General features: G+C 45.3%; 1 protein-coding gene across 3 annotated transcripts in view; it reads left to right on the top strand.

Moving 5' to 3' along the window:
• Positions 1-22,790, top strand: part of mtcl2 (microtubule crosslinking factor 2) — a 41,725-nt gene extending 18,935 nt beyond the window's left edge. Inside the window, exons 4-14 of one of the 3 annotated variants that reach the window (XM_028993754.1) lie at positions 2,981-3,046; positions 3,755-5,086; positions 6,242-6,388; positions 9,412-9,549; positions 10,779-11,009; positions 12,371-12,517; positions 12,644-12,811; positions 16,169-16,429; positions 17,315-17,382; positions 17,478-18,969; positions 19,365-22,790. In XM_028993754.1, the coding sequence (XP_028849587.1) occupies positions 2,981-3,046; positions 3,755-5,086; positions 6,242-6,388; positions 9,412-9,549; positions 10,779-11,009; positions 12,371-12,517; positions 12,644-12,811; positions 16,169-16,429; positions 17,315-17,382; positions 17,478-18,969; positions 19,365-19,517 (4,203 nt within the window). In that variant the 3' untranslated portion in view covers positions 19,518-22,790. Of the gene's footprint in view, positions 1-2,980; positions 3,047-3,754; positions 5,087-6,241; positions 6,389-9,411; positions 9,550-10,778; positions 11,010-12,370; positions 12,518-12,640; positions 12,812-16,168; positions 16,430-17,314; positions 17,383-17,477; positions 18,970-19,364 lie in introns of all 3 variants that reach the window. The other 2 variants (XM_028993752.1, XM_028993753.1) reach the window with 2 other exon arrangements.
• Positions 22,791-27,056: the final 4,266 nt, after the last annotated feature.

Here is a 27,056-nt window from a genome sequence, read left to right as displayed (position 1 = left end):
ACATGCATACACAAGTGTATTTTTTTTACATGCTTTCTCAGTGCACTCAGACAGAGACACATACACACTCGCACCGCAAAAATGATTAAGACAAACACCAGAAGCAAACACTTACGTTAAGGTGGCAATGATTTAATACTAGAGAAATGATCCGTCCACGTAGCAAGGAAATCTTAACACCATGATACCAATCTTGAAGATAAAGAAAGATAATTCGTCTCATATTTCTAGATTTAAGAGTCTTAAATCTGGTGAGTTTGCAGCGCACACAGGGCGAGGAAGACGGTGAGATCCGCAGACTGCGATCAAACAAAGAAAACAAAAGGGACGATTGTATTGTCTGGGCCGGAGCGATTCCCATTTCCACGCACGTCGTATCCACAACTTGGCATGAAATGAATAATGCAGGCGCGCAACGTTCAGTCTGCGTTTTACAAGACTGGTTTGCACTTGGGGGCTTGACGTTGTACCGTTGTGGGGGTTTTGGGGTTTATGGGGTATGATTGGTAGGGTAATGATCTCATATTCTTTCAATTAGATTATTCCTCTGCGCGACATTGCTTTTAACACTTCAACAGATTCAAGATATCGTCTCCCACATTTCCTTCGGTCCTCCCCTGGTTTTCGGATTAAAGAACAATCCGGATTAAAGAGCCCAGAACAGCACCGGACTGCGGTTCTCGGGCTCTAATGAACATTAACGCGTGTTAATGAGCCTTTGTTTTGAGCTTGTTGCATGTTTGTGCCACGGCGTTCGTCACAGTGCAGGGATGGACAGGGGCCATGTTATGCAACACAAAGGAGCGGGTGCAGTTCGGCGTTGGGGGACGGGCTCGGCGGAACGTGGCGACATCGCGGATGAGCGTGTGCGGCAGAGGGGGACACACGTCCCTTTAGCTGCCGTTCTCTCCTTCTCCCCCTCCATGGCGCAGTCAGGCCTGACGACCTGTTTCATAATTCATGCCTTCATTTGCAGAGCAACAGGGGCGTCGACACGCTATAGATTGGCACAGTGCAGCCGGCACTTGACAGAACGAACCCCATGGCAAAAACGGCTGATCTAGGAACAGTATTTCTACTTAGCACCTAACACAACATAGCCTACACCAGTTGGTTCATGGTAGCACTATAGGATCCATCAGAATCTACTTGAAAGGTTCAATACGAATGGGTTTATTTGGGGGTCAGTTTGACAAAAATGGTAAGGAACCCCTCGGTGGGAGGGAGCATTTATTTAAGGATAATTATTTCATCCTCTCGCAGCTCAGTGACTTTGTTGGACCTGAAACACATCCCTGGCTGGCATACGGTGGCCAAAACATTAAGCACTTTCTTCATAACTCATCTGATCCTCACGGCTGATATCACAGCATCCCGTCTATCCTGTTTCATGCAAAGCAGGCAGGATATGCTTGTGCTCGTCTTCATCATCCCTTTCCTCTTCCTCCATCATTAGCCCTTCTATCGTGCTCATCTTATCCGGTTTCCCTCACCACACCACAGGACTCGAGTTGCATGGTGTCAAAATACACATAGATGCTCACTGGCTGTGTGTCAGACGGCAAAACCAAATAACCGAGTTTCCTCAGGGAATTTTTTTAGAAGGAGAACTGAAGAAAAAGAAAGTTATAGAAGATGTTGTTCTGCTAAAAAAACGAAAACCCTCTGGACATTAATACGTATCTTTAGCACAATCTAAAATGGACATCTGAAGGAATCAGAACCAGAAGGAAGGTTTCAGACTCTTTAAACTAAGTCAAGCTGGATGGCTACAAGCTTAAATTGAATTTTTAGAAGTGAACTCATGGGCTCTTCTTTTTTTTTTTCTTAATATGGAAAACTGAACAATGGTCTTAATGGCCTTGCCAGTCGGGTAGTGATGTAATAGATTATTCATGTTTTATCATTTACTTAGCACACTCTGCACAGGCTCCTGGCAGCAGAGATTTGGTGACAGTCTAACTGTAGAGAGACAAACTGATGCTGCGTCTGTGTGTGCATGTCTGTGTGTATCTGTGTGTGTGTGTGTATGCACTTACGCTTCTGGGCATATGCACTGTTGCACTCGTTTGCATCAACTTGGAAAGGAGGGTGGAATTTTACTGCAGTAACGGAAAATGGGAAGGTGATCGAGCCAAACAGGAGGAGAAGTGAAAAGAAGGGGGGAATAATGTGTGGCTTAGGAAAGTTTTTGTACATTGTCAATTGCACAAGAAAAGAAATTGAGGGAGGGACTCGGTCGGCCGCCCGCTCGCTAAACTGTGCTACTCTGGCAGATCGATGCTTCCATTATCATTCAGTACCAGTCCATAGATTTTAATAGTGAATTCTCGCACCATAATAAAAGGCTCTTTTTCCACTCACGCAACTTTGCTCTCAGCTAAACACAAAATTGGTCCTGAGAATTGGATTTGATGCTGTGTTGCATGTGACACCGAGTCTGGTGACAAACCAGCGTGACCTTTCAGGCCGAGTGACCCTGGAGCAAAAAATGATCTCTGCGTGCTTTACGCACTCTCCAAACCGTGTGCTGCATGTTGTAGTGCTAATGTCTGTTTAAAATGAATTATAAAACCGTCTAGATTGCCCCACTGATCTACCTTGGTGTTTCCATGGAAACGGCTGAGCCAAGCGAAAGCTTCATCGCAGGCCAGTCGCCGCGTGCGCTACATTTCCCAGAGGGGACATGTTATGATTTATGGACACATAAAATAACACCGCCTGACACAGACGATCCGGGAGAGGAGATAAGAAGGGTCTGTGTCCTCTGGTTTTATTAGATTACCTCTCTCTCTCTCTCTCTCCTGCTCCCTCCCCCTCTTGCTCTCTTTGTTTACATACAGTACAGCCACCCCTGCCATTGTCACGGCGCTGATAATCATCACCAGGGCGATGGCTAATGAATGGAGCACAGGGGAAGGGGTATCGCAGTTGGTTCTCACACACTAATTATTTTTCCGCTCGTTTGTTTTTGTCTCAGCAGAACCCTCTGAAGAAGAGAGGTGCCCGGCCGAGCAACAAGCCTGATAAAAAGCCCAGCCTTCAGGTAACGCTGATCTTCAAACTTTCTTCTTTTGCTCGAAATGTCACATTTTCACATAATCCAAATGACTCAAATTCTTTCATTAGGCTGCAATCTGTCATCAGTCCCTTTACTGCCATATTAAAACGGGGAAATATTAAATTGGGGAATAATCTGCTACTGTGGGGCCCAAAGCCACATTACATGTTTTGTTCCTGTGATTTTCTGCAACGGCTATCATATATCAATTTTCATCACAGCCAGTGGATTCACCGGCCTCGCACACAGCACACTAAAGGCAAAAAAAAAAGTCCCATATTTAAAAAAATTCCCGTTATAAGACAAAGCACATGGTGAATGTTCACTAATGCCAGACTTTGTGTGAGAGTTTGTGTCAATTATCACTATAAGTTTATACCATTTTAAACTTTAGAACAGAAATTTCACCGGGTGTTGCCTGTTTATGCAGCCCGTGCAAGACATAGAGCAATATAGAGCAGTAAACCAATATGATTTCAGTGTGGGCGGGGTTAGAGAGGATGTAATCCCCCTGAAATGGTTCTTTGCAGGTTGTGATGTCCGTAGTGTACTGAGAATAAACGATCTTACTGAGAATCACTGGATAGCCTAGATATCAGCAAAAACATGAAATCTTTTAAAAATCACTTGTAGCGCCACATCGTAATTGCCCAGCTACAATTCTAACGCTGTGCTAATCTTCCAACATGGCAGCAAGAAGACAGCTCAGACCTCAAGTGCCAGCTGCACTTTGCCAAAGAAGAGTCGGCACTCATGTGCAAGAAGCTGACCAAGCTGGTGAAAGACAGCGAGGGCATGAAGGAAGAGCTGGCCAAGTATCGCTCCCTCTATGGCGAAGTGGACGCCTCGCTTACTGTGGAGGAGGTGGCCGATTCGCCGCACACACGCGAAGCCGAAGTCCGGGTTCACCTGAAACTTGTGGAGGAGGAGGCCAACCTGCTCAGCAGGCGAATCGTGGAGCTGGAGGTGGAGAACCGTGGCCTGCGGGCTGAGATGGATGACATGAAGTGCCAAGACCTGCCGGGGGGTCCTGCGGCCGGCCACCTGGTGTTGCCAGGATCGGCCGAGAACGTCATGGAGCTGCAACGCCACCTGCAGTTTGTGGAGGAGGAAGCGGAACTGCTGCGCCGCTCGCTCCTAGAGATGGAGGAGCAGAACAAGCTGCTACTCAATGAACTGAACCGCTACAAGTCTGAGCTGCCCATCGACGCGGAGATCGAGTCGTCCGCTCTGTCCTCGCTAATGTTATCTACAGCTGTACCAACAATAGACCCCGCAGCGTTCTCAGAAGAAGGAGGCCCGTCGCTCCACGAATCGTCTCACGAGGAGCTGCTGGCTGCCAGGCTGCAGATCGGAGAGCTGAGTGGAAAAGTGAAGAAACTGCAGTATGAGAACCGGGTTCTTCTGTCCAACCTTCAGCGCTGCGATCTGGCCTCCAGTCACTGCTCCGCATGGCCCTCCATGGAGACTGATGCTGAAGCAGGAGACTCTGCTGAGTGTGTGCCCAGCCAAACACACCGTGAAGGCCCCATTGGTGGGGAACGGATTGACACCTTGGAAGGGAAAGAAGAATGGGAGAACTTATCAATTGCAGGCAGTCGATCCTCATCGATCTTGACAAAGGACCATGAGACATTGTTAGCCATCCGGGACCAGGCGAGACTGGTTACCACAGCAATCCAGCTTCTAACCTCATCAGACTCAAAAACCTCAAACTGCCTCATCCCCAGATCTTCATCTTCAGAAAACATCTACCGCAAAATCTCTACGGGGGAGGCTGCAGAGTCCCCGTTAGAGATGAGCCCAGCTCAGCCTGAGGTGACGGAGGCCCTGGGTTCCAGACTCCGGAGCCTGCAGACCCAGCTGCAGGATTTTGTGGACCGTGTGGAGGTCCTCGGGGACTCCCCAGGGAGGGACCACGTGCTGCCTGTATCTGAGTCAGGGGGCTCCAGCACAGACTTGCCGTCTGCCCCTCAGCCCAGACATACGGACAGGCCTGTTGTGGAAATGACAGCTGGACAGAAGGTAAGACCACTCCTCTCTCCTCACTCCCTCCCCATTTATATTATCGCCTCTTCTTTTGGCTCTTTTCTGATTTTTTTTTTTTTTGGTTTGTTTGATTTATATTGTTGTGTTGCTTGGCTTAACTATCCACACTGAGGCTTACTAATATCCCTGCCCATGAACCGCTTGTAAGGATTGCCAAGTTGACCACTTGAAGTCTGCATGCTCTCGTAAAGCCTGATAGAATATAGACCTCTGGCCTCTAATGGAACAAATGTATTCTGGACACAGAATACCACACGTACAGGGCATAGTCAAAAAATATATATTTCAATAATGTTGTATCTGGCATGATACAACATTATTTTTCACAACTTTTTCATTATCAAGACAAAACGTAGATTTCACTCGGTTGATGTTTTCATTACATTAAAATGTAGCAAGTTAATTATGTTGTCAAACTAAAATAAATAAAGTGTTGCATGAAAAAATGTAAATTAAATTAAGTATTTACGAGCATTTGCTTTTAACAAATGTGCCAGAAGTGGTATTAGAGTATTATGTGATCACAATGGCTAATCATTAGTAGTTGGTTTAACGACAGTGCTAATGCTAACGCTAATGCTAATTCTCCATTGGAAGCCCTAATCATTAGAGTCCAGACCCAAAGCGCTTCCCCCCCCTCACAGCATGGGCACCATGACCTGCTATCTGCACCCGCCCCACTTGTATTTCTTCCTCTCTCTCTTTTTTGATTCTTCTGCTTCCCTTTCCCTTACTCCCTTCCCCCAGCCGTCTCTTGTTGTTCTCATTGTTGTCATGTTCTACACACTGTCCTACTCCACAATGAGCAAGCTGTTTTTCCTTTACATACTTTTCTTTGTCTTGTGAGTTTTGTCAATGTGCTTCACAAGGAATGAGTTTTGGTTCTGTTTTTTTTTGTTGTTGTTGTTGTTGCTCTGTTTTGGCCTTTCTGCTTTTATTTCCTATCTTTTTTCTTCCTCTACTCCTTCTCTTCCGTGCTCCATAAAATCACCTCCACACCTCCACCATGTTCCCTTCCTGTCACACTTCCTCCTCTTGTCTGTCCTGTCTCTCCCTGCTCTCTTTCGCTCTTTTTTTCTTTTCTTTTTTTTGTTTTGTTTTCATTAACCTGCCCATGCATGCATGCAACAGTCCAACTTTAGGGACCAGTCAGAGCGAGAGGTCAAAGGCCAGGAGGCATACCTGTGCAAAGCTGAGGAAGAGGGGGTCACGGACAGCAACAAGAACCGGGACCCTGACCACCAGGACGCGGACGCGAAGGAGGCCGTCCCTGCAACGGTACGACGCCCTGGGAGAGTGTCATGCGAGCTTACGGCCTGTGGGTCATGTGACTTAATGGCTGCGATTTCCCCCCCAGACAATATGCCCTAATCATGCTCAGATCACACTGCACTTGTAATGACATCACTTCCCCTGGAGTAAAAAGGAAGCGTCTGTAGGCGTCTTGTTTGTGTGACCTTTTGATATTGGGTTGCCATGGCAGCCAAGGCCCATAAAAAAGGATACAATAGGGCAGCTGACCCCCTGCTAATGCTACACTGTTAGAATCTTTAAATTTGTGAAACCAGTCCCAAGAGGAGCTATTGTTTAGCGAGTGATTTATGGACTCTGCGATTTAGATTCTATGAATTTATTCATCGCCATTGTAATAATTAGATTAGAAAGCATTTAAATAGACCTTAAACATGGCTTTGTACATGTTCCAGGGTTTTATTGTGAATTTGAGTTTATATACTTACGTTTTCACAACTGCAGTGGGGGTGGGACTACCAGGCTGCTAGCACCCAACCTGCTGTCCAACTCTGTAGGGCCTGCAGGTGTTTCCTTCACTGAAGTCTACTAATCTCCAGTCAGTCCTGACAGTAGGGCAGTGGTGGCCTAGCGATAAAGGACGCGGCCCCGTAATCAGAAGGATTGAAACCCGAGCTGCCACGGTGCCACTGAACAAAAAAGGCACCATCCCCACACACTGCTCCCTGGGTGCCCGTCATGGCTGCTCACTGGGGGTGATGGGTCACCGAGTGCTGTGCGGCACACTGAAGGGTGGAAGACAGAGGCTGTCACACTAGGGACACTGGCTAGACGGTGGTGTCCATCATACACAGGAAGTCAGTAGTAGTGGCAGAAACAAGGCAGGGCAGCCCACTATCACTTCACTGACCAGGCCGATAACGGTCACCTTGTTTTATACATTTATGCTGAAAAACATCCTTAAATATCAAAAATGTCAGTTCATTGGACAAACTGTTGTGTCAAGGGCCAGTGAAGTACAGTACAGGCCAAAGGTTTGGACACACCTTCTCATTCAATATGTTTTCTTTATTTTCACGGCCATTTACATTGGTAGATTCTCACTGAAGGCATCAAAACTACAAATGAGAGAGAAATTGCTTGTTGAGAGCAGGTATCAAAAACCCAATTTCTTATTTAAGTATGTTAAGTAGTTTGCAGCAGATAAAGATTCCACATAAGGTGTTTGCCATATTTTTGGACAATTTTGGTTGAATCAATCAGATATCTGTATGAACCGATAATGAAAAAGTCAATTACGGGACCAACTGTAGCATCATGGGACACGATGAAATACGCTGTATGTTTATTAGGCTGCACTGCATCCAGCTCTTGTTGAAGGCTGGGCTGATCCAGACCCGCCTCTCTACATTTACGGTGAAACAGCCCGTTGACTAAATGCCGCAATAGCTGGTGATGCTGCACAGCGACGCACAGCCCCAGTTGACATTAACCCTCATGTGTTTTCATAACCCTCTCCGAACTCCCTCAACTTGCACAGAAAATTGAAGCCGTCAGTCAATTGCAGCAGGCCGAGGCATAGACGGGCGTGGGGAGAGATAGGGCGAGGGAAGGCGAGGCAGAAACAGAGCCTCATCGGCCGCGTGTTGCACGCTCTCGAGATTAACAGGCAGGAAATCAATTCTCTCTGTCGCCGTGGCAGCGCCGCGTCTGGGTGCTGCGGCGGCCAGCTGAGAATAACTGTTTGGCAGGTTGCCTGCAGTAAGGCCTCCACGTGTTACAAAAGACTAAAAATATTCCTGCGAAGCCAGGAGGGAACCGCGTTTCCCATTAGTTTTTATGACATGGTGAGTTTAAATAAATAAGTGTGGTAAATGTCCGCTACGGCGTGAAGATTGCTCTGTGTGAAATCGTCATTTGACCCTTAAAGGTATTGTTGAGCTATTCTGACTCAGTGCTATTAACACCCAACCTACCTATCCAAGAGATGAAGCCATTTCACCAGTGCATGTGTATAAATATGATGCAAATAAGGCCTGGGGCTGTTTTTACTATGAAAATAATCACTGTGTCATGGCTGTAGGTGATTCAGAATGACACCTACAGTACACTGTTTACAGAATATACAAAACTACAGCAGTATCAGATAGCTCAGGGCACATTTTACAACATTCTGTTCTTTTAGAAGGATATACATGACAAATAAAGAAAGAGGCAGTACTGTGCAGTGTTGCCAGATTGGGAGAAATTGCTAATCAGTATGGAGAAACGCATTTCTCATTTAACTATGTTCAGTTTTTTCAGAAGTCGTTTTGTGTGTGTTTTGGTCTTTTTGTGCACGGTATTGGGCTGCAACAACGCTTTAACAACTTTAAATATACAATAATAAGAAATTATCATGAGGGCTGTCAGTCATCACAATGGGCTCATCCCATTTTTAAATACTCTATATATACTCTATAAGTACTGTACATAAGTGGTTATACCCACAAGCTTATTGTTCTGAACAGCCTGACTGTCTGACAGAAGCTGAGAATCGCAACTATTGACATTGTTTTTCTAGGAACAATTTGAAAGGACACAAAACAGCATTTTAATCAGTTATGGGTTAGAGATGCACAATCTACTCTTTCAAAGAACCGCAGAGTAATTCTGATCCCGTGGGCCAACTCTCAGTATCTGGGTTAATGAAGCCAGTCATGGTTCTGACGTCCTGATTAGAGGCACATGTTTACTGAATTTGTGTCCTTGGCTTTTTGTCTCTAGGACCCAGTTTGTCAAGTTTCTGCCTGCCTAGCGACAATGTGCTCTGTCACTGATGGCCTGGTTCCATCTCAGTCGTATTTCAGTTAATAATGCTCATTGGTACAAAGAAGTGACAAGCAAAAAATGGCAAGTCCTAATTTGCAATATTCAAAACTGAACGTCTTAATTAATTCAATCACCCTCTAACCACCCTCTTCTCGATCTATGCTGTGCTTTTCTGACAGGAAGTAAAAAGGCATTTATGTCTCTCTCTCTCTCTCTCTCTCTCTCTATTCTCACTCCAGTTGTCAGATGAGGTGCAGGAACTGCAGGGGCTTCTGGCTGAGGCTCAGCAGAGGGCCCTGACAGCGGAGCAGGAACTGCGTCTGCAGAGACAGGAGCACAGGGACCACACCCACAACTCCTCCCAGACGATCAGTCAGGTGGGTGCTTGCCCCCAACCCACAGACCAGGGGTCCACTACAGTCTAATACTATTTATCATTATCATACCATCATTAGAGTCTGGTATTTTTACTTACTGTGTGCTTAAGGAATAAAAAAGGGCACATTTTAATGAAAAATATTTAAGAAGAGATATTACAGTTAATGAATTAATTAGAATTAAACTCTCTGGAAAGCACACTTAGCAAAGTGACAAGTCTTAATGGGTTTGGAGATAGAAGGCAAATGTTTGCCATTGGAGTGGAAATGCATCATAATTACAGCAGAGTGGAAACACCCACAAAGCCAGGATTAACATGCCTGACTCAACAATAGTCTATCAGGTATTCATTTACATCAGCGCTGCATCCAATTTACGCATATACTTTATGATTTAACCCCAGTTTTACACCCAGTTTTCAGATTTTTAGAAAAATCATCAGAATTTCAGGTTTGAAAATAATATACCTGATATTGACAGTTTATAGAACATCCAACTGAATTAGAATTTTACTAGAATTAGAATTCTAGATAAGGTTTAGTTTCATCTGTACAATGTCCTAAATGGGGAAAAAAGGCTAAGAATGCAGCTACAACAGCTTCCAACACAGCTGAGTCACTGCGATCTACCTACTGTTCATTTATAACAGGATTACAATACCAGACTGGAAACACCACAATTACACACTGACTCAGGTTTCCAGCTACGTGCAACTGAAGATATGCGATTTCACCGCAGACAGCCAGGGATAATATAGCACACACAGAGCGGTCTTCACAGACCCATTCTTATGCCAGATCGCAAAGCATGCTGTTTGTACACACAGCTGTCATTAACTCCTGTATGCATATGCACACACACACAATGAGGCTGCAGAAGATGCTAATACGACGACCTTCACAGACATTTGAATGAGTGGAGGTTGACAGCGCAGAAAATTGCACACAAATAAACGCTCAACCAGGGCAATTCCTTTTTTACCTTCCCCCACATCATTCTCTAGCATGTCTCTTAATCGTTTCCAGTGCTGATTTTATTAGCATGTCAGGCAAATAGTAATACTGAAACACATTATCAGGCTACCATTTCAAACATCAGCAGTTAATAACAATGATTTCAGTTGGTTAGAGTACATTATAGTCTTATTGCTGCTCTGACATACATACATATACACATGCATACATTCAAAAAACCTTTAAAAGGATTATCTCTCTTGGTTTCTCTCCAGCTCCAGGAAGAACACCAGAAGGCCCTGGTTCGGCGTGACTTTCAGATGCAGAGCCTGAGCCTCCAGACACGTCTGCAGCAGAAGTTCTGGAGCCAGGAGAGGAACTTGTTGGTGCAGGAGACCCAGCAGCTAAAGCAGAGCCTCCTGCTGCTCGGCTTAAAGCTGCGCTGGTTCCTCAAGCAGTGGCGCCTGGGCAAAAAGCTAGAAGGAGAGGGAAAAGACATCCTTGAGGTACTTCAAAAGTGTGCCTATTTGAAGGATTGAAGGTGGCAGCAAAAAACGCTTCTGTTGCCCCATAACTCTATTGAAGATATGGGTGATTTTGATTTGTACCTTCTGGGGCAGCTCCAGTCCCTTATTCCATTCACAGCCAAATAAGATAAGATCAAAATAAGATGATCCTTTTTTAGTCCCACAAGTGGGAAATTTACATTGTCACAGCAGGAAGTGGACAGTACAAGATATGAGCAGCAAAAAACAATAGCACGGACACTATGTCGACTGTGTAATATAAAAATGTACAAATAAGCAAATAAAATATAGATTACTTGTAAGCATGGCAAAACTCATGCAAACGTTGCTATGAGTTATAGACTGTTTCAGGGGTGTCATGCCACGTGATCTCTTTATATAGATCTATTATTATGGTCTGGCATTATGAGGCGCTGTTAACACAAAAAACTACAGATCACATAATTCACTGCTGCCTTGATATTTACACTGCAGCTGAATCTGTACAAGAGCAGGCAATACCACTGATTTCCTTTTCGATCCGATACCAAGTCAAATTCAGGTTGGAATCGGCATTACGGATAAGCGATACAAAAACTACATTTGTTTGGAGAAATCGAAATAAAAGGTGTGCTGCGGCATATTTGGGTCAGCCGCTCGCATTTGGGTTTGAGAATGTTGGCAACCCTACCTATAAAGGATCATTTAAAAGCAGCATCATCTTGAATAAAACAACCAGATTCCACGCAAATTTCTAGAACTCCCATGTATTCCTGTTTGGAAAGTTTCCAACTTTTTTCTAAAATTATCCTAAAATTCCATTGCTTAACTGCTAATTTCCTGAGAAAACACGAACAATGTGGTTCCTTTGCAAACCGACAGTAGTATTTTTTAGGTTAAACTTAATAGCACCTCCTCGTCTCACGCACAACACTCTGCCTTGTGGATTACAGTTGCAAGGTCTTCAGATGTCTTCAAACAAAACGTTGGCATGTACATTTTCATAAACACAGTTCGCTGGTGAGCACATCTGCAGAGTTTCCCTGTGCAGAAACAGCATGGTGAAACCCAGCCTCCTCATGGCTGACATTGAGTGATGACCTGCAGAAAGGGAGGGGGTAGGGCGGCTGAGGACATTGGTGCAAGTTTAAAGGCAACGTGAGGACATTTACTGTATGCTATTAAAACCTCAGTCCTTGAGGGCTGTTTCCATCCCTGGGGACGAACTCTGGCCAATCAGGTCATACCAACAGTTTGACTCACTTCCTGGTCAAATAGAACACCTTGATTCTGAGGGTTAGATATAAATAACGTTCTTGAAAAAAAAGTGGCAGCGGAGTAACAAAATCTTCTCCTCCCAGGTGAACAACATGAAGGACCTATACCTGCTGCTAGAGGAGGAAGGTCTCGCCACACATCAAGTCGATAACAAGATGTCTGCGGCCGAGGAGCAGCCTCTGAGTCCCACAGCCAAAGAGCTCTGCATGCTGGAGAAAAGCTACAAACAGGTAAACCTGCTGTGGAACACGGTCAGCCTGACTTTTTGTAGATCACGTTCCGTTTACAGAGTACACAGGCCCATTGTTGGGCGCTTCATCTCTGCCCAACCAAAAATGTCTTTTCCATCTCAGCAGAGCAGTGGGTTGAGTGGTACCCTGGCGGACCTGAAAGGGGCACTGCAGGATCTGAGCGCAGAGCTGAGGGAGGAACGGCAAGGGTCCCAGGAGCTCACACAGCAGTTCGCCCGGGCCAAGGCATCCTGGGAGGTCGAGAGGACCGAACTCAAGAGCCTCATCACACAGGTGAACCAGCATGGTTCTGTTGTTCTTGCTTTTAGATTACACCATGCTCAGGATTGACGAAGAAGAAAGCTAAGTGAGTGCAGGTCTCTTATTTGTTACTGACTAATGGAATTGCTTCAAGTGGTAACCTAAGATGCAAGAGTATCTATAGAAGGCCAGCATGGGGGAGCAAGGATGTAACATTTAACCGGTGCCCAGGGGCAAGGATTTATTTTTACATTTAGCCTGAGTCCTAAATTAAAGTAAAGTGAAAGTGAAGTGGTTGTCTTTGTGAAACAGAGCACAGCACATCATGGAATGTGTCCTCTGCTTTTAGCCGTCATCCTTGGTGTGTGTGGGGACGGTACTTTGCTCAGTGGCACCTCAGTGGCACCTTGGCAGTTCAAGACTGGTTTTCCAACAGTCTTGAAGGAGTTCCCAGAGGTGTTCAGCACTTGTTTGCCCTTTGTCTTGTGTTGGCCCCACTCTGCGGTCCAGCTCACCCCAAACCATCTCGATTGGGTTCAGGTCCGGATACTGTGGAGGCCAGGTCTCCAATTTTTGTTAAGTACATAACTCCACATGTGTTCATTCATAGTTTTGATGCCTTCAGTGAGAATCTACCAATGTAAATGGTCATGAAAATAAAGAAAACGGAAAATGAGAAGGTGTGTCCAAACTTTTTGCCTGTACTGTATATAGCATGAATTGCTGTCTTGCATTCACCAGAAGGCAGAGAACAGAGCTGCAGTATTTTGATCCTCAAGATCTGTGACGTTTCACCGTCTCAGTGGCTCACCATCTTTAATCTCAGCATCAACACGCTGCCTAACGATCTCTGACATCTTGTGGTTTCATTACAAAATCTATGAGCTCATGCACAGCTCTTTGTGTGAGGAGGTGCTTATCACGCAGTATTTTTTCCAGGTACTCCAAGTTACAGTGAAAAGTGTAATTTGTCACACAGCACACAGTGCACACAATGAAACCTGTTCTCTCTGTTTAATTTGCGAGCAGTGAGCTGGAAGTGAGCCCATTTTATGGCCACCACTTCCCCAATGGTGTGCCATTGTCATTGACATTGAAATCATTGACTCCTCTGCCATTGGTCATCCTAACATTAAATCTGTGCTCAGTTCAGGTTAATTACCTCATTACTGATGCTGTACCAGGAAGAGCATTAAAGACTCACAGAACCACATTTCATTTCAGTTTCCCATTAGCATAGGTTGAGTGTGTGACATTAGGTTTCCTTATTCTTGTAACCTTATTCTTGATCATTCAATTGAATTCATTAGATGCATCATGCCCTTTCATTGTTACCTTTTAGTGAGCTGGTTTCCTCACAGAACTTCCATGTGAGTCCTAACCTCTGTAAAAGGGGGCAATGAGAAATTATTCTAAAACAGTAAAATCATAAAAAACATCACAAAACAGCAATAAAGCATACATAAAGCATTATTAAAATCAAATTCTCACTTTAAGTGTTTTGTTATTAATGAATTGACCTCATTTAAGCCTATAAATCAGACGGTGATGACACCGTTTAGTAGCTGTTTAAGATGTTGAAACTGTCATTGGCATTTTATGCACACTCAAAGGTCATGCTAAATGTCTACCCTAATTCACTGCCCTGCATTGGCGCCATTGCTAACTGCAGCCGCAACGGGGTCAGGCTTTACTGGAGCTCTGTGGCGGGTTAGATCTCAGCCTGTTTCCTTCCTCACTGGCACTCCCTGTTTGAATCTTTTGTTTTCCTTTTTCCAAGGCTGACATAGAAGGTCTGAGCCCAACATCAGAGTGGAGAATATGTACTCTTTGGGGGGAACAGCCTCAGTTTGACCCCATTATTATACTTCATACACTAATTACAGCATAAACCCATCTGGAAACCCACCCACCTCTGGGTGAAGATCTGATAAAGCACCACTTGTTTGTTCAAGATACTGTTTACAGTCATATTCATTTTTTCCAGAGAGGAAATTAACGCACATAATGATGTGAATGTCAGATGATTATAGGCTTCGTGTCAATTTCATGGTTTTATATTTTAGTTATTGTTAGTTGTGGTTTGCCTCAGAGTGATCAGCAGGATGTCTGCAGTAAAAGAGCAGACTTGTACATTCTCTTCTTTTCTGCTTGGTTAATGGCACAGTAGAAGTGAGTCACAACCCTAACTTGGGTCGTGGGATATATCTGTTGGGTCACAAATGCAATGCAATGCAGATTACATAAAAGTTCATCTCATGACTGTTATTGCTACAAATTCACCTCCTACTGTATGCTTTCCTTACTATATAATATGTATTGAGTTATGTACAAAATCCACCTTTGTCAGTATTGCTAAGAACCAATTAGCATTAATTATGAAACTTTTGAATAGGTTTGAAAACAAGAATTGGCTTTTTGTGTCACCACTGAAAATATTTGTGCACCCCTTTATTAGTGGCACATCATTAGTGTTCCCTGGAATGTGCGGCTGTTGCTGTTGCCAAAGCCACGGTTGCTGAACTTGTGCCAGTCTCTCAGCTGAGCTTTGAAACCACAATGAGGCTCCAGCAACGTGGCATCTCTTTTTGAGGACTTATGTCATATCCAGTAAGCCCACGTTAAAAATAATAGGTCATTTCTGTCGCGTGGCCTGGCCTTCACTCAGTGTCAATGCCTGGCAACATAAGCTGAACAGCATTCCACATGTGTGTTGTCCCAAACAACATAAAACCTGTGCTGGTTTGTCACTGGCCAGAAAAGCGTTACAAAGCAATCATGGCTTTATCAAACATATTAGAGTCCTGGTTCCCTAGATAGCCTCATTATAAGAATGGGCACCTTCTTGCACCGGATTGATGGGCAATGCATAAGACCATGTATTTTAATAACACAACAGACGCATGCTCATAAAAAAACGTGAGTAATAGCTACAGTTTCACATCGCTGCTTAATAGAGTCTAATGGGAGAAGAGCTTAATGGGGTGAGGTGATGGGGGCTGGGGAGGTGGAGCCGTGCCTCGTGCAGCTTTTATTTTTCAAGGCTGCTGATGGAAGACTTTACGCCTTTTGGTTTTACAAGAGACAACAGGCTGCTTATACAAAATAAGTGACTTTATGACATGATTCATTTATTTATTTTTCCATCATCATCCCTCTCAGCCACTTCTAAGCTTCAGCTTATGATCCAGTCACAAACATGCTGATTAAAGGAATAGTAAAGCCATTGTCATACCTGATCAGTTGATGTCATTCATGTAGGAACAGTACTGATGGCTGCAGTTTTACATTGCATTATGGTGCCTTTAACCAAAGTGACTGACTGACTACTACTAACATTGAAGCATTGAAGCAAAATACAGAACAAAATACTTATTTCTCTTTTATCAGCTTGAGGGTAAAGCCGGGAAGACTTCACTCTCGGGGGTTGAAAAGGATCCTCCAGACCTGAAGGGGGCACTGAAACGGGAACGCGAGGAGCACCAGCACTTGCTGGCCGATTCTTACGCAGCCGTAATGGACTTGACTAAGCAGCTGCAGATTGGCGAGAGAAACTGGAACCATGAGAAGCTGGAGCTGCTGGAGCACTTCAACCAGGAGAGAAGCCAATGGGAGCAGAGACTCAGGGAAATCCCGAGCAAAGGCACACAGGTCAGAGGTCAACCAGACGTCAATAAATGTTCAGCCAAATAATTATCGATCATAATAAGTATCTTAATGTGTCACTGTACATGAAGTTTTTCAAACAAGATTACTAGACTAGAAGACCAAGAGACTGATATATTGCCTACATTATTAATGACTTCTTACCACACTGACTAGTTGTGAAATGCTAAACATTTTGCAGGCAGTGTGATATAGTGTTGTGCCACATCTTTCTGTAACTCGTGGTTACACTTTCCCTGCTGGAGCCCCCCAGGGCCTCCAGGCATCTGTTGTGTGAGTTTGGAATGAGGCTTCAGTGAGTGATGAGACTGCTTTGTCCTGATACAACCCTTATTACCGTTATTACCCGTGTAAGAGTCCAGGGGATGTTCGATAATCAATAAATGGTAGTAAATTATATATTAGAGGATCTTTGAATGAGGCATTCTGGATATTTTACTATTGTCCACATCAGTGTTACTTCTGAGACTGAAGATTCAGTTACTATCAAAGGACACCAGAAAAAGGGTGGAGGCTAAAGCCAAAACATTCTCACTTCTCCTTTCACCTCCATTTAATTTTTTCTTTATCTGTCTTTATTTAACCTTGCTTCAGAGAGTGAAATCTGAGCATTGTTTTTTTACCCAGAGTATAGATATAGATGACATGGTATCTTCGGTAGTCACTTAAAGGAATGAGGGAAGCTGGACCATGTGTGGGGAGTTAGAAACCCCCTCTCAGTGCTCAGGAGGAAATGGATTCCTTTGTGTGGAAACATCCTGAGTCAGCAACGTCACATGCTGAACGAGCGCTCTGGTAGAGAAGCAGTTCCACTTCCTGTCTGATCATGCATCGTCTTTTCAGTGTCATCCCTTTTCTTCTTCCATGTAGTCCCAAAGTGACAAGGCATCTGAAAGGGAAACATCAGACACAGAGACTAATGGAACAGGCATTCAGAGGTACAATGTTTCCTAAGTCTTGTTCACTTTAAGCACTAGTTCACTATTTGTTAGTCCTGAAGTTTAACATGTTGATGTAAATGTTCTACATGTAGGACCAAATCCATCCCATCTGAGGTTGTGTCTGAGGTTAAGAGTATACTGGACAGCTATTCCTTCCTTATGGATCAAGAGGTCAATGGGACAGAGCCAACCCTGCAGACCCAAACCGGCGTGGGAGAATTCAACAGGAAAAACTGGAAGTACCTGTCCAGTGACTGTGCTCAGCTGGAGAAGGGCGACCCTTTCAAGACGTGGGACTGTCCCAGCACCAGTAGCTTCCCAGGTCTGGAGCTCAACCTGGCGGGGACTCAGCAGAGCTACACCGCACCAGACAAAACAGGCATCCGCATCTACTACAGCCCGCCCATGGTGCGGAGGATGGAAAGGAGCCCTGCTTTGGACAAGGCCCAACCTCAGCCAGCCCAGAACGGCAATTTGTCTCAAGAAGGAACAACTTTGGAGGGTGTGGAGCCACAGACTTCCTTGCTACTATCAGCACAGTCTGGATCCTCGTTGCCATATGAGCAGTGGCTCAAAAGCCTTTCCCAGCAGCACAGGGGTTTGCTGGAGGGCCGGACATCATCCAGCGCTTCCTTCCACGGGCTGGAGATGTCAGGAAACCTGAGTGATGACATGAAGGAGATGACCAACTGCGTGCGTCAGGCGATCAGATCCAGCTCTCTGGAGAGGAAGTGCAGCAAAGATGTTGGAAGCCAAACGATGGGTTTGACCAGCACGGGAACCCAGACCGGACGATTGGTCAGTGTTGGACTGCAGACAGACAACCATGCACCAGTATCCTCGAGAGGGGTTGGGTTGCATGGGAAGAGCTGGTCACCGAGACCATCATCAGCATCTTCCTCTCTTGCCTCTGTGCGTTCACGTCAAATCTCATCATCACTGGAGAAAGTTCAGAGTCGGATTGACAGACCATGCTGCTCACCCAAGTATGGCTCTCCCAAGCTCCAGCGAAGAGTGTCTTCTTCATCCTCCAAAATTGATGGTTCCTCTGGGTCATCGTCCTCACGTGACCGCAGCCTTTGGAATCTCCACCAACGGGCAGCTCACGGTGGGTCAGCCTGGGCACGCTCCACCACCACTCGTGATAGCCCTGTACTAAGCGGCCTCAATGACGGACTCTCCAGCCTCTTCAGTGTTGTGGAACATTCTGGAAGTGTCGAGTCTTTGTGGAGAAGTGATGCAGGGTCAAGTCCAGCCCGACAACCTCCAGCAGGAAAGCCCTCATGCCCTAGTGTTGGGATCGGGGTGGGTTGTGGCGAAACGGGGGCACATAGGTACGGCATTGTACAGGAATTCATCAGGAACGTTTGTGGCAGTAGGATGCAGACGAGTCCTGGAGGACACAGGGACACGGGCAGCACAGATGAGCCCAAGCCTGAGTGCCTCTCTGCGACAATAGTGGGCAACGACAGTGTCACCAAGATCGTCAACAAGCGCTTCATGAAAGCAACACCTCGGGATGATGTAGGGACCCTTGGGAAGGATCCAATCACAAGGGATACACCGACACCCAGCACACTGGAGGTAAGCATCAATAATTCAGATGTAATTTTTTTTACATGCAATTCTCATCCAGAGCGACTTCTAGTCCCTGATAACGGGTTCAGACCCTTGGAGCAATAAAGAGAGGATTCAAACCTTTTGGTTTATTGACCACTATATACCACCTTACTCATACTCTGTCTTCATTCAGATTATTATTTACTCTTTTTAATTAGTATTGATTTTGTGTGCATACATTGTCCCTGAATTGACATTCTTTGAAGGTTTCTGTTCTGTGAAGGTTCTATTGATTGGCCCATACACTATAAAGTATATAATGTTTATCGCATTTGAAAAGTTAATGTTTTATTAAATTGTTTTATTGTTTTTTTGCCATGAAATATCTGAGGCCATTTCTCATGTCTCTGCTCTCTAAGGATGGACCCTGTGACTGCACATCTCAGTCTCTCACTTCATGCTTCTCACGACCTTCCCATGCTGCTGTCCGACACTCACATGGCCAGTGCAAGCATCGTCTGCAGGACTCAACCATAGCAACAGAAGAGAAATTGGACACTAGCAACGAGTAACAGAGTTCGATGTCCTAATACCACTGCGCGCACACATCTCACATGCACATACAATTTCACAAACTGCCACAGAGCACACTGCCACACCGATCAACTGCCACACACAGATACAGACAAAACTGTACACTAACACTGGTGAGGATCACACATCCAGGTCACTGATAAACCCATGCCAACAGCCAACCAGCCAAGGAGTCCAGGCATCTACGATTTCACACGTTCAGCACGTCCAGTCAGCCTTAGCTTGTACCTCAAGGAAACATGCATCGATCTCAACCGACTGTAAAGCCTTCATCTGGGTCCCCATCATTGCCAGTTTGTCTCTGACTTCCTGCTAATTTCCCAAATCAACTCAACTGCAGTCCACTGACAGCCTATTACCAGACAACACTGAAAACGCTCTGTGCCTCTCTAACAGGCCCTCTGGGATACAATCTGGCATTCAAAACTACTTGCAGGGACCACTTTGGCACTGAAGGCTGACCTTTGGCTTTTGACTTTGGAAACTGCCAACGACGTTTTTTTGGACTTGGATGTACAGCTGCTATGTCACAGCAAGACATTTTATACAGAATTTTTCAATAGTAATGCATTAACCTTATATTTAATAAACATTTGAAAGATCTGCAAAGCACCCATTGTCAACTGTAGGGAATATGTGTACGTCATGGCTTTGTTTTTCATGCTACTGTAGCAACAAGTGTAGTGCTGGGAGATGACTGCTAGGTTTTATCTCTGTGTAGGAAGCTTGCTGGAAAACTATGTATTTGAATGGACCTGAGTGACAGCACAGTCATTGGCTGCATTTGACCAGGCTGATTCATTCTTTAAAGTTCGGTGATGAACCATCATACCTTCCAGACATTCCCTGGATCTTTCCGCCCTGTACACTCATACAGAAGGAGCTCTGGAGAATGGTTCCTATCTTCTCTGCAGCCCTGTCATTGGTTGAAACAGTAGTGAACGACAATGCTACTGTCAAATGAATGAGGTTTACACTAACAAAGAGAATGGTGTATGAATTTGACAATTTGATGTCCCGGTTTATAAGTACTGTATTTTTAAGTATCAACAAAAAAGACTGGATTTTTTTAAATTGACATGCCTGCAAGGGAACATTATTTTTTAAGAGATTATTTCAACGTCTGCTTCATCAAATTCAAAACCTGTGATGGAGCTGTTTGCCATTTGTGTCATATTGCTGCCTTCTGAAGTGTCTTGCATCTTTACACTATTGTCTCATTGAACACTGGCGTGAGAATGACTTGGGTCATGCTATTACTGTACTAGTGCTGGTAAAAGGCTGCATCTACACTTTATTGCTTCTGCAGAGCTTTGATGGCAGTTCCTTGTCTGTAGATCCATCACCAATGCACATATTTAGCTACTTTCCATGGAACTTTGGGAACTGCAAATTCTGCATAGATTTCTCTTTATTCTGTACCATAAGGCCTTTCACACTGGAAGACCTATTTCACAGTTTGTAGATCTACTGGAAGAGGACACTTTACAGCTCCTAGTGGCAGCCAGAACGCTACCAGAAAAATGACCCAAGAGGGAAATTAGTTGTCAGGGGGACCGCCAATGTGGCTATTTCCTATAAATGCATTTCTAGAACAACTTGACCTCAGTTGTGGCTCCTTTTAGTATGATCAGGCAGTTTGGGTGAGTGTAGGAATACTGCACAAAAGCCAATAAAAAATGCTGCATTGGGACGTTTTTCAGTTGCAGTTGAAAAGCGATATTTGTATCAGATTGTGCAATCACACAGACACTCGGTAGACATGAGAGGGATGAGATTTTTCTGATGCTACAGACAAAGCAGTAGGGAAGACACACACACACACACAGCATTTAAATGCTTGTTCTCTCTCGCGCTCTCTTTGGGATGACTCAGCTGTTTAACTAGGGCATTACTCGAGGTATTTTTAAAAAATGAATCCCACAGTCTGAACTGTCATCAAAAACCCAGCAGCCAGCAACCGCCAAACCGCGTCTCACTCCTCTGTGGCTCCTGCAACGCTGCTGTCAGACCTTTTTACAGCTACCTCTTCTTACCAACACCCTGCATGCAGAGACTCTCGTTCCTGTTCATTCCTGTCTCCTCGTAGTTCTCACCTCGGAAGGTCACATGAGTGCCTTTTCTAAAAGAATTATATGGCGGCGCCCTCGTCAGGTCACCGAGGTCACACTCGCCAGAGGCCGATGTCTTTTCATGATAGTATCGATCCAGGCCATTTTGTGTCGTTATCGAGCCCGGCTGACCCCTGAATAACTACACTTTCTATTAAATAGTCCGAGTACCAGTCAACTCACAATTTTACTATGGTGGCGCATGCTAAACAAAAAGTCTTGGCCTGAATGTGTGATTCTATCTGGAATTTGCCTTCCAGCAGGCCACGTTGTTAAATACTGCTGTCCCTTATGTAGAATCCAAGTTCATTCAGCTCCTGCACAGCTTCCATTAACATTCAAAAGCAGTTTTGGTGCTTATTCTGTATATATAGGCTATTTGCCACCTAATTGTCATGTCTAGCATAGAGTCCCTGTGTTCGATCCAGATGATCCTTGAAACTAAGTGCAGGGGGAAGGATTGAAACGTGGGGGCAAAACAACGAGGCCTTAATGAGCGCACAATTATTTTATCAATCGTTAGTGGATTTTTTTTTTTACATTGTGATACTACATTGGACTGTCGTGCTAATGCTAAATGCTAATTTTGTAGTCAGACAAAAACATTTCCAAAGAATCTGGCCCATCAAAGCACTCCTTCAGCTGTCAAATAATCGGTCTGATCCAAAGGAGCTACACTAGTGATTATTGGACCTAAAATGTGTGTGAACTGCACACTTACAACCTAAACTATAGGGTGACAGTGTTTTTATGGTGCTCTACAGGCCTTTCCAGTCAGTCATGGTCACATCCCGCTTCTGCTCTCACAATGCATAGCAATATGTAGATGATTTCCTAACTATAACTGTTCAGAGATTTTGCTAAGTTATTACTGAGGGGGGGGTTTGTCTGTACATTTGATTTTCTTTTTTAAATATTTTGTTTGGGAAAAAATCGATTGGGGAAAAAATAAAATGGAGCGAAGACTTCCTTGTAACTTGAAAAGAAATATACATGAGCATATTTATACGCTTTCTATCCTTGTGTAGACACTACCTGAATGTCTTGAGCTGGGGCCTTTTTGGACTAGCCAGCCCTCTCCCCTGTGCAGATATTAATTCTGATGTAAATAATGCAATTTGAAAAAAGAAATGCAATATGGATTTTGGTGGGTATGCTGGTGGGAGGGCGGGGTGGGTATGGATTTAAGCTCAAATCTAATTTCCTGTTGTTTGTCAGACTTCTCAAATAAATGTTTGTTGAAGATATTCATTGTTTTGTCCTTATTACAACTCAAAGATTATTTTTTCCCCCTCCATCGGGACAGTAAGGAAATATATGGCCACACAGCGGTTAGCGGCATGGCCTCACACCTCCAAGGTTGAGAGTCTGAATCCCATCTCGGACCTGTGGTATGGAGTTTGCGTGGACTCCCTATGTTGGCATAGGTTTCCTTCAGATTTTTCCCTTTTTTGCCACCGTCCAAAGGCATGTGCACTAGTTGTATTGGCAGCTTTGAATTGTGCGTAGGTGTGAGTGAATGGTACACATGTGCCCTGTGGTGGGCTGTGGTCCCCACCCTGGGTTAATTGTCCTGCGATGGGTTCCAGCAGCCCACAACCACCTAAGCAGTTATGGAAAGTAAACGAGAGTGAGGAAATATTGTGAATGTGTTTAATATTTTTTTATATTGTGATAATGTTTCCAGATATTTATTTAAGTGGAACAGAGAAGGCACTATTTCAGACCCCATTTTAGTAGATTAAGGTCTAAAACAATCAGATGTCTGCCAACGCTGATTGCTGAAATGTCAGATTTAATGTAGCAAAGGTCATCAATATGTTCCCTTAAGACACATTACTTAAGACGTTAACCCTAAATAGTATTTTAAATGTTTTAATGTGAGAATTCTTCCATATAAGAGACGGGTCTAAGGTTGAGGGGTTCATGGCTTTCCTCGCTTTTTCCTCTTTTCTCACCTTATTTCTGTCCATCCACATCCTTCTACCGTTCTCTCAGTCATTCCGCAGGCCTGCTGTCGCTTCCCTGTTTCTGGCCAGCTGCACTCTGGAATGATGAAACAGCGTGCAATGTGTTTGGACAGCGAGAGAGCAGGACAGAAGTGGACAGAGAGGGAAGTAGGACGGCAGGGGGAGGAAAACGAAGCAAGCATGTTGGAGTTAGTGAGTGTGGAAGAAAGAATACAGCCCCCACGCTGTCCAGCTGTGGTCAGGCTGTGTTCTGTAACAGCAGCTCCATTACCAGGGAGCATGATGTCACAGTGGAATTGCGATGATGAGACGTTTTGTTGGCCCCACTTCCTGCGAACATCTGGGATCCTTGGTTACGCCCCCTAAAGGCGCAAACCCCCTGCTTTGGAAAGGAAACCATTGGGATTTGAATCTTCAGACAGGAAATAAATTACTGAGCATCTAACAAACAATGACTATATACAGTGCTGCCATCCCCACTGTGCAGCTGGGATGGATCCGACACTTACATCTTGACTGAACATAATTATTAGGAGAAGTAAATGATTCATGACAAAATGTGCTTATCCACTACATTTCTGCTATCCTTTTCACTTTTGTTGTATGATTTTTGCAGATGGAAATGTCTGTTTTAAGATGTTAACAAGCCGCATAGAAAATGTACATATGCTGATTTGGACAAAAGTGTCTGCCAGTCGTAAATATAGCTGAAGAGTGCGATGTTTTACATGGGAATTAGAAAACTGGAGAAATATTAATATTAAAAATAAACAGACCCGGAGACAAGAGGGGGGAGCGAGAGAGAACGGGTGAGGAGGTGTCTGCCAAAGTGTTGAGCTGTGTGATAATGCATTTTACACTCCACTGCGTCCATCAGGGAGAGTCACACACTCCCTCTCACACACATACACACACACCTCCGATTCTCACACAACTCTGAGCATTAATACTTCCCATACACCATCCACACTCAAGACTGAGACACACACAATAATAACAAGATTAAAAAAAAGAAAAGTATTATAAGTAGTTTTATTTTTATGGGTAACCTTAACACCAAACTTAACTCTTAAATTAGTCTGGAGGATGAGGATATATGTATGCACACTTCACACAGATCATGACCCATTTTAGCGCTACCACAACTTCATCTGCTTCACAGCCCAGTGATGTCGGAGCGCAGCACTGTTCCTCATCGCCATTCTGCTGTCTCCGCACAGTGTCCGTGCTTCAGCTCTGCAGCCATTCTATATGATGATCCAATTTAGCCCCAGTGAGTACAAGGTGAGACATTATTAAACACTCGACTGAGCAGAACCGCCCAGACAAAATTAAAGAGCAGATCTGTGGGTGTGTGTGTGTGTGTGTGTGTGTGTGTGTGTGTGATTGGGTTTCACTAGGTTCAATATTCTGTCCCCTCAATTTTCCTGGTCAATAAGGCCTTTTACTGGAACAGGTCTGGATCTGAACTGTGGCTTCTGACATTTAGATTAATGTGATTGGTTGATAATGGCTGCTGACGATCATGGCCAAAAACAGGTTAACAGCATCATGAGGAGTGCATAGCAACTCCCAAAAGCAGCACATTCAGCTTGATTCTTTTTTAGTTCTTTTTTCAGTTCTGTGAACGTGAATATGTTAACACAACATAAAAAAGCTCAATCAAACAGTTTTGTGGGGTGCAGTAAAGTGAACGTGAGACCATATGTGATGTTTTGTTGGAATTATTTCAGCCGCTTCTGCATTTCCTGTGGCAGGTGTTTAGATTTCTTAAAAGACTCTGAGCAGATGGAAGGAACATATGTTATACACTGCTTAGGGTGACCAGGCATCCTCTTTGTTTTTCCCGGACATTTTTCAGACTTTAATATTGGTGGACAAGGACATTGATGCAAAAAGGTTTATGTCAGGTTGGATGTCAGATTTAATGCCCAATGGAACCTATTTAACAAAGGCCTTCCAGAAACCCTAACAATCCCAACAGAACCAATTAGCATGCAGCATGTGAGAGAGAGTGGGTGTTGCAGGTCTGTATGTGTTCGAGAGAAAGAGACCGGGTGTAAAGTAGAGTGTCTGCAATATTACTATCGCGCTTTAAGAATTGAAGAAATTTCAGCAAACAGCCTGAGTGCATCTCTGTCTCAGATATATTACCTCACAAGAACCAAGGACAACACTCTCACCATGCAGGTTTTAAAATGCGTATCGTATATGCAGATGTGTCTTAACCAGCTATGGAAGATTAAGGCCAAATGGGCATTCCAAAATTCAAAGGAACACAAATGCTACTTTCACATTGGGTAGAATTTAAATCTACGCCCATCAACACATCACATGTGCAAGCTGTGCTTCAGAATTTTTTTATTTTATTCATACATCACTGAACTAACCTGTTTACTACTGTCACGTCTACGGACTTACGGGGGAAGGAAGCGCAGAGGTCTGACATGCTGGGAAGGGGTTTTATTATTAAATAAACAATAAACACAAATAAAGACGGGCGCGGTGGCCGAAAACAATTTAACTTAAATAAAGAACGTAAACTAACCCGTAGGCGTGTGGCGATTGCCAGAACTCAAGAACATAAAGACATTCACTCAGGGAAGTCAAGTTCATGTCTGAGTTCACGAAAATGCCAGCGACCCCGAACGGGCGGAAACTTCCGGCATTTATGGGGCGTCAGGATTGAGTTCCGGTGTGGAGCCCAGCTGCAGGCAATCCTGACAGAGCCCCCCCCTCCAAGGGCTACGTCCTCGGAGCCCCAACAGTACCATCAGTGGAGGCGGCGGGGCGGACGGCGGCAACCACAGGGCTCCTGCCCTGCTGTATCCTCCCCTTGGAGGACCCGGTCCCTCGGGCTGGCTCCCCGGCGTGGTCAGGCGTGGCGGCCCCGGTCCCTCGGGCTGGCTCCCCGGCGTGGTCAGGCGTGGCGGCCCCGGTCCCTCGGGCTGGCTCCCCGGCGTGGTCAGGCGTGGCGGCCCCGGTCCCTCGGGCTGGCTCCCCGGCGTGGTCAGGCGTGGCGGCCCCGGTCCCCTCGGGCTGGCTCCCCGGCGTGGTCAGGCGTTGCGGCCCGGTCCCTCGGCTGGCTCCCCGGCGTGGGTCATGGCGTGGCGGCCCCCGGGTCCCTCGGGCTGGCTCCCCGGCGTGGTCAGGCGTGGCGGCCCCGGTCCAGTCGGGCTGGCTCCCCGGCGGGTCAGGGTGGCGGCCCCCGGTGCCTCGTGCTGGCTCCCCGGCGTGGTCAGGCGTGGCGGCCCCGGTGCCTCGGCTGGCTCCCCGGCGTGGTCAGGCGTGGCGGCCCCGGACCCTCGGCCTGGCTCCCCGGCGTGGTCCCGCTTGGCGGCCCCGGACCCTCGGCCTGGCTCCCGGCGTGGTCCCGCTTGGCGGCCCCGGACCCTCGGCCCTGGCTCCCCGGCGTGGTCCGCTTGGCGGCCCCGGA

Source organism: Denticeps clupeoides, chromosome 10 (genome assembly GCF_900700375.1).
Source record: "Denticeps clupeoides chromosome 10, fDenClu1.1, whole genome shotgun sequence".
In the NCBI taxonomy this organism is placed as follows: domain Eukaryota; kingdom Metazoa; phylum Chordata; class Actinopteri; order Clupeiformes; family Denticipitidae; genus Denticeps; species Denticeps clupeoides.
Note: the sequence above shows the minus strand (reverse complement) of the source record. Positions and strands in the feature narration are given on the sequence as shown.